An 8,224-nucleotide genomic window follows, 5' to 3' on the forward strand; every position below is an offset into this window, starting at 1 on the left:
CTTGCCTCTCTGACCTTGGCCGTTTCAGGCTGGGCAGAGGTGATGCAGAGAAATCCTTTGCCATGGCTTTTGGCTGGCCTGTCCTCTGAACTCTGGCCCAAATGGGCTGAGCAGAGAAGTTTACATGACTTCTGCCCAGTTTCCTCACTGATCCCTGGCCTTAAACAGGCTGGGCAGAGGTAATGTGGAGAAACAGAGACATGGAGGGGATACCCCTCACCATCTGTTCCCACGGCTCCCATGTGCTGCAATGCTGTTTACAGAAATCTCCTGTGCTCCCACCATGAAAGGGGGGCAGGTTTGGAGGAGAGAGAGATTCATTGGCAAAGCCAAGACCTTTCTCCAATCCTGGGAGCCCTTGCCATATTAAGTCTTTCTTCATGCTTCCAAGGCAGCAAGAGAAACGAAAAGAAGAAAAGGACTGGAGTGGCTGTAGTGAAGAAGCTGCAGAGCAACAGCAAACACATCCCAATGGGTCTCCCTCTGAAGCCAGCTCCCTCTGTTGAGCTGGCAGACCCTGAGCTAGGGAAGCCTGAGCTAAGGATGACCCTTAGCCAGTGCTCTTGGGGTCCTCTGCCATAGCCACCACCAAGGAAGGGGGGAAAGGCAGGAAAGAGGAGAAGAAGGGAAGGCCAAGAAAACTCTCAAACCGCTTTTGGAGAAAGGAAAAACTTTGCTGGCTCGAAGAGACACATCCTGCTAGGAGCTTAGGCAGGAACAAGACTGAGGCCCAGGGGGGTTTAGCTCCTCCCTATATAGGGGCTGGTCTTTTGTTTATTGTCCCTGCCTACAGGAGCGAATAGGAGGAGCTCAACCCAGAATACAGGAGGTTACGACCCTGTCTGCTGGGAAACAACCCACAACTCAATACATTATAAGCACCTTCTAGAAAATACACATTTGGACCTAGAGGTTAAAAAAACACACAACTATAACTGATTTATACGGCACATAGACAATGCTGTCTTCCAGTGCAATAGGCTCAACACAGTAGTTTTCTTTACACATAGTTCAAGCATCTGATTGTATAATTACAGTTTCCTAACTGCTGCACCATAATGGTTTATTATACCCACAGAAAATGGAAAGATCATAAGAAAAGGAAACAGAGGAAAGTATTTAAACTACCTGATTTTCTATGTATGGGAATTGCCTGTTAGAATCTTTCTGTGTGGTTCTGTTGCCCAGAACACCACCAAAACTGCCAGAACCCTGGGATGTCTTCACAGCTGAAACAAACAAAAAAAACAGCATCAAGTTCAATACTGCTTTAATTGTGTAACACACAGTATTTGACTACAATGTGATGTCCCCCCTCTAACCAGAGAAGCACTTATTGAAAGCAGGGAAATTTGTATCATTATACTTATTTTAAAGAAGGACTGAGGGTCAACTGTAAATGATCCCCAATCCCCAAAATACAATTGCGAAAGGCATGTTTTTTACTAACCTGCATGAGTCTTGTTTTGAATCCCCTCCAAATAGATCTTCATTTCATCTGCATCTTTTGATAGTATTTTGTCCACAGTAAGGAAACTGGAATCCTTTAGTGTTATCATCAGGCAACATAGTTTCCCTTTACTTGGTCGCACAACCACATTTTTAATATTATGGTTTAGCTAGAAAGAAAATAAAGGACATCATGTATATATGTATAGTTCAGGAAAAAGTAATACATCCAAGAAATTGTTTGATCCTAAAGGTAATAAAGCTTTAGTGATTCTAGGTTATGGTGTCCATGTAATTCCACAAATGTTCTGATGTAAGTTCGAACCATGCTATAATATTACACAGGCTCATCACAATGAACAGAGCTTCTGCTAAAACAAAACAAACCATCACTGGCAAACTAAGCAATATTAGCCTGTGTTTGGTGTACACATGGCAATGTACTATCAGTCACGCATTCTTCACCCAAACATGCTATCCCACACCAAAATCTGAATTCCCAATCAGTGCTCGTTTTAAAAAATACCACTATGTAGGCTTATCTATTTTGCATTGTTGCTGCATATTTATTCAGAATAACAGCTGTAATTAGGAACAGCCTAACAAAGAAACATTTTTATTGCTTATGGAAAACTTTCAAACCTCAAGACAACCTGTTAGCCTGTAGCATGAATACATAGGTTCTGAGTACAGGTAAAGGCAAGGTCTGTGAGCTAGCAGAAAGAATTGCAGAGTACTCCTATGCAAATTTACCTAGAAGGAAATCTCACTTAGTTCAACAGAGTTTACTCTCAGGCAAATACACTAAAGATTTTAGTCGTCCATACAAATGCACATATATGATGACAACATGAATTGCAGCTAGCATTGTGAACAGAATGTACAGAGGAAAAGGGATACGACTATGACTCTGCAGGGACAATTTTTAACACAACAACCAAGAGCAAGCTGAATACTCAAAAGTTCTATTTTCTGTCTAAAACTCTGTATAATTTCTTCTTTGCTGGACAGCAGACACCTGAACAATTCACAGCACAGTCTGACAGGAGCAGTGTTCCAGAAAGGAGAAGTAAGAATGACTCTCTGAGGAAAATTAAAGTGACAGCTAAATGGATTTGAAATGACAGTTCTTCATAGAGACGCAATTTATGGCTTACTCAAAACAAAATTGCTTTGAAATTTTGAAGTACCTGAAATATCTTTGGAATTCCTCCAGCATTGTAGTGAACCACCAGAGTCACTTTGCTGTCCTTATCCACTACTTCAAATGTCCCTTCTTTCCATTTTGTAGTCCCAGTCTGCATGCTGCGCATGCGAATAGATCCACATAACTTCTGCGGAGTCATGTTTTCATACAAATAATTTATGAAAATAATGAAGTCTGATTTAAAACAAAAAACCTGTTTTTAAAAAGAAGAAAGTTACAGGATTAGTATTAATAAATAACTACTTAAAGCAAGTAACTGATGCACTGACTCTTTCTGAAATATAAGTATTTACATCTCAATGAATATCTACAATGCAAAGGTTTTTAAAAACTGTGCAGTGGTTTGTATCAATCGATGTCTCTTCATGAGCAGGACAGATAAGGGCAGCAGAAGAGACTCCCCAGTGCTACCTCCCATCTATACATCAGCCCTCTGCAAAAATAAAAGAAGAGGAATGCCGCTTCCATGGCAGTGAATGTTCAATGTTTGTTTTTGCTGTCTCCCTTCAAGCCATATCTGACTTATAATGAACTTAAGGAGAACCATAAGATTTGGCAAGATTTGTTCAGAGGACGTTTGCCATTGTGTTCTTTTGGGGACGAGAGAGTGTAACATGCCTAAAGTGGGTTACTATAGCTGAGCCTTTCAGAATCCTAGTCCAACAGTATTAACAATCTACCACCCCGACCCTAAATGTTCAATGTTACTTATCTTTTAAAAAAAAAGTCTGAAATACATATTTTATTACAGACATAAAACTGAGAGAAACTATGGCGAATTACAGACCGTTGCTCTGCCGCCGCCGGTTGCTGCGTCCGGGAACCGCAACAGCCAAACCGCGTGGTTCCCGGACGCAGCAAAGAAGAAGTGCCAAAATGGTGCTTCTTCTTGTGCTCCATATAGGGCGCCGTGAGGTGCTACTCGGGCACTCGCGGTGTCACATCCAGGGCGCGACGTGCGGACGCTATGCGTCCGATACGTCAAAATGGCGGCGCCCATGTGTATAGGGCACTGCCATTATTACGACCCCGTCACGTGCTGGGGTGAGGCTGGTATGGACGCTAGGTCCTCGGCCAACCCCTAGCACGTGACGGGGGCACCACAAAGGCCCGTTTGTAATGGGCCTGAGCAAACAATAAAGACATTTAGATGTTATTGGACTACCACTTCCATCAGCTCTAAGCAGAACAACCATTAGTGAGGAAAACTAGGCGCTGCATACATATTTTGCCAAACTGAACATTACTGGGACTTACACAGAAGCCAAAGTATTTCAAAGGGAACTCAAGAACTCTCGTAGTTTCAGAATATGACTATGCAAAATCAAAACAAAACCATACTCAAATTACTTTGTTTCCTAAATGGAAATGAATGTTGATGGACTCTATGAAGGCATTACTTCTTCCTTTCCCACTCTAATTGTTATATGCAGCTGTAAATCTCAGTATGCCAACATAGCACTGGAGAAGCCATCTCCACCCACACCTAACAAATCAGCTCACTAATCCAAAATACAGCAATAATGCCTACAAGGTTGCCAACTACACACAACACACTTTTTGTATTACTAGTGAAATATATGAATACTAAAAATAACTTATAAAATTGATTTAGTGATGCTACTTATATTTAAATCAAATTGTTATTTTGTTTTAACTCTATGTTACTTTTATTTCATTTTTGACTTTCTTACTAACATAAATCATAACCTCTGAAATGGAGTGCCCTATAAATCTATAATAAATTAAGCAGTGTCAAAGCAGGAAAACTATTTCAAGTTCTTATCCATGAGAATGAAATGTTCTGCACAAAGCCTTATGACAGGCGGGGGGAAACAACACGGAGTACTGTTACACTTCTTGTTTTTCCACCTGTCAACAAGTAGCTATAGACATAAAGTGACATTGCTGTATGTGTTTACGGATATACAAACACGTGTGAAACAAGAGAGAGCAGAAAGAATTCTAGTTCACTGGAAGAGTAAGGATGCAACTGCTGTATAGGATTACACTGTAAAATACGAACACATACTAAGAGCATACTAAAGTATTTTTAAAAGACTGGTTGCTGCCTTCCAGATGTTGTTGAATTACAATAATCCCTAATCATTGACCATACTGAAATGGAATCAGGAGTTGCCCTTTCTGTGCAATACAATTATTTGTACAGTGGTACCTCGGGATACGAAATACCCAGGTTACGAAATTTTCAGGATACGAAAAAAAATAATTTAAAAAAAATTTTCCGGGTTAAGAAAGTTTTTTCGGGTTACGAAAAAACTTTTGGTGCTTTTCGGCGCGATTTCACACCAAATCGCGGCTTTTCCCCATTAGCGCCTATGGGGATTCGGCTTGCGAAAGCCTTTCGGGTTACGAAATTGACAGCGGAACGAATTAATTTCGTAACCCGAGGCACCACTGTATACCCGTTGCACTAGTTTAGGGATTTCCAACTCCACTCAGAGACTGCAGCATGCTGAAGAACAGAAGTGTTCTGGTTCTATTGCACTTAAACCATTTTTGCCACCAGCTTCCACTCTTGAGAAGCTGCACAAATAATTGGGCAGAATAAGCAGATAAGGAGAGATATACCCTGATGTTGTTGAACAATTGCTGATAAGCCATGATGATACCAAAAGGCTTTATTTATCTTTCTCGACACATTTTGGAGGGAACCCTTTTCAAGAGTTGGGGTGTTTTTATTTCTCTCTTTTTATGGACAGCGTTTGTTCAACAATACTGGAGCATCTCTCCTTTTCTACTCATTTAGTGTTTCCTCCTTGTCAACTTTCCCAGAATAAGCAGACAGCCAAATGTTCAGGTCTCCATATTTCAGTAAGAAAAAAATGTTTTACACATTTCACCATTCCAGCCCATTTTTAACACTGGGGTGGAAATTGTGTGGCCCTCCGGATGTTGCTGGACTGCAATTGCCAGCAGTCTTAACCAGGATAGCAAATGGCAAGGAAAGGTGGGAGTTGCAATCCAACCACATCTGGAGAGCTGCACAATTCCCAGCCATCTTTACGAATATAAGAGATGCTGAGGTTTTTTCGTCACATGCATTTCTATAAAATGTTCTCACTGGTTCCATACAGATCGTAACCTATATACAAATAATTTAGGGCAAACAGTATGCCAGTAGGAGTGATATTTGAGTCCTCAGGAGGGACACACAGAATCACTTTTGCAAAAACATGACTTCAAAGGCACAGCCGGTATCCAGGAGTGAAAGTGATGGTGAAGCCCATCCCCACTGTTTTCTCCCCCATGCCCTCTTGCCATTTCTGTTGAACATGTGCATGTCACACCCTGAAGCCAGCAGAGAATCATCAAGTCTCCTTAACAAGGTATAGCACCCACTACAATACCTGGATGTACAAAGTGAGTACAGAAAGCTTTTCACCAGTAATCCACACTCCCAGAGCATTTAACCAGGATTACCCCCTACTCGGGTGTTGTGACTGCTTTTTCCTGGCAGGTTTCTTCAGAGGAGGTTTGCCATTGCCTCCTCTGAGGCTGAGAGAGTGTGACATGCCTAGGGTCATCTTAGGTTTCACAGTCAAGCAAGGATTCGGACTCTGGTGTGCAGAGTCCTAGTCCAAGGTCCAATCAGGGCACCTCTGGCTACACATCATGAGGAAAACGTTAACGCTACAGAAGGCAGCAGAAAGGAAGGAAGACCACACACTGAATGGATAAGACTCAACTAGGGAGGCCCTGGGTATGAATTTACAGGACCTAAGCAGAGCGGTTGAGGCCAAGGGGTCTTGGAGAGTCTCATCCACAGGGTTGCCTTCAGCTGGGGTTGAGGGGAGGGCAGTTAAAAACAACAACAAACAGATGAGCCGAAAAACATGGGCAGGTTTGTGTGTGAGAATACATTCATTCAAATAACTTTGACCTCATCCAAACTTGATAGAGGAACAGAACAACAACCTTTCCTGTACTCTAGGGCAGAACAGAATCATTACTGTGGTCATAGACCTGCAGAGGAAAAGGGGGAAATGCAGGATAAAAGAAGACGAAAGGCACAGGTTGGATAGAGTACACTTGTCCCTCCGCATCCGCTGGGGTTAGAGGCACAGGGCCCCTGGGAATGAGGGGAAACTGCAAGTAACTAAAACGCCATGTTTTGACCTGAGAGACACCTCTCTAGGAATCTCTGGGTCCTCCAGGGCAACTCTGTGGCCAGCGTCTGACCATAGGATTGCCGTAGAGGAGCTACAAAGGCTAGTAGAGTAGTAGCTCCAGGAACCTCTAGGTCCCTCAGTGGGAGGTTTGGTTAAAACTGACCAGAGAGTGATGCCGGAGGACCTGGATATTCCCAGAGAGAACGTATTATTAATAAGATCTGCGAATAAACAAACCTGCAAAAGTCAAAGCCAGAAATGTGGAGGGAGAGGCATCTCTAAAGTATCCCTTCAGACTCCGGAGCAGGAAGACAAGGCTGTGGAGGCCACTGCCTGGGGACTGTTCAGACCACTGCTTTAATCTGCTTTTAAGTAATATGTTATCTGCTTACTCAGGTCGGCCATGTAACTCCCTGCGTGGCCCTCGCCCAAGGGAACGAAAACAGATTTTAAGGGGGGGGGAGAGGAGACTAAAGGATAGGGACCCCCCCCCCCTTTTAATTCCTTCTGTGCTTTGGATCAGCAGATTCAACAGGCAAGAAAGGGGCTGGTCTTGAAGGGAAGGAGGGAAAGAAGAAAGCAAGAAGGAAAGGGAGGATCATGGGGAGAGAGAGGGAGAGAAGCAAGCACGAAGAGCCGGCCTGCTGCATTTTACAGCCTGGATGTTCAGGAGCATTGTCATGCATTGCTCTTCATTATCTCCGCAGAATGTCTGCCACAGGAAACTCCGTCTTTGAGCCTATTTTAATTGACTCTATGCACAGGGCTTTAGAAATAAAGCTCAACAACAACACCAATATGGATGGCCTGGGTGCTGGGCTATGGCTCGGCAGAGCAGGGCAGGAGTCCCTCTGGGCCGCAGAGGGAGCCATGGGGAGCCACGCTCCCTCAGGCCCCTCGGGGGAGGGCCAGGCCAAAGGCCCCTCCGAGGAGACCCTGCCAAGGAAGCCCCAGGACAACGCCGCCGGGAGTAGGAAAGGGCCCCAGGGCACACAACAACAACAACAACGACGACGACGACGAGGAGGGAGGGAGGGAGGGAGGGAAGGGGGAGGCTGGGGCTTCTGAGGGGCGAAAGGGAAGGAGCCCGGCCTCCCAGCCAGGCCCACAGGCTCCCCAGAGGACGGCGTTCCCTCCTCACCTTCTGCTCCGTCTCCCTCCCGAGGCAGCGGCGCCCTCCTCCTCCTCCGAGGCCTCAGTGGAGGAAAAGGCAGATGGCGGGAACCAGATCGGACGCGCCACCGTCGCTCTCTCAATCTCTCTCTGACGCAAACGCGCATGCGTGAGGGGGAAGAAGAGGGCGGCTTCTACTCAGCGCCGAAGCCACGCGAGGCCCTCTTCTGTTGCCGTAGAGGAGCCTCGAGACCCAGCGCGCGCGCGGGGGAGGGGGGTTGGAGGGCCCTACTCCGCCTCCTCCCAGCGCGCATGCGCGTTC

General features: G+C 44.8%; 1 protein-coding gene across 4 annotated transcripts in view; it reads right to left on the reverse strand.

Annotated features, from left to right (window-relative positions):
• Positions 1-8,189, reverse strand: part of USP37 (ubiquitin specific peptidase 37) — a 40,641-nt gene extending 32,452 nt beyond the window's left edge. Inside the window, exons 1-4 of one of the 4 annotated variants that reach the window (XM_089520383.1) lie at positions 7,931-8,189; positions 2,640-2,849; positions 1,451-1,619; positions 1,129-1,229 (exon numbers count right to left, since the gene is read on the reverse strand). In XM_089520383.1, the coding sequence (XP_089376509.1) occupies positions 1,129-1,229; positions 1,451-1,619; positions 2,640-2,795 (426 nt within the window). In that variant the 5' untranslated portion in view covers positions 2,796-2,849; positions 7,931-8,189. Of the gene's footprint in view, positions 1-1,128; positions 1,230-1,450; positions 1,620-2,639; positions 2,850-7,026; positions 7,043-7,930 lie in introns of those variants that run through there. The other 3 variants (XM_089520384.1, XM_089520380.1, XM_089520381.1) reach the window with 3 other exon arrangements.
• Between the last annotated feature and the right edge of the window lie 35 nt (positions 8,190-8,224).

This window comes from Sceloporus occidentalis, unplaced genomic scaffold (assembly GCF_023333645.1).
Source record: "Sceloporus occidentalis isolate IW3139 unplaced genomic scaffold, rSceOcc1.0.p SCAF_4, whole genome shotgun sequence".
Classification (NCBI taxonomy): domain Eukaryota; kingdom Metazoa; phylum Chordata; class Lepidosauria; order Squamata; family Phrynosomatidae; genus Sceloporus; species Sceloporus occidentalis.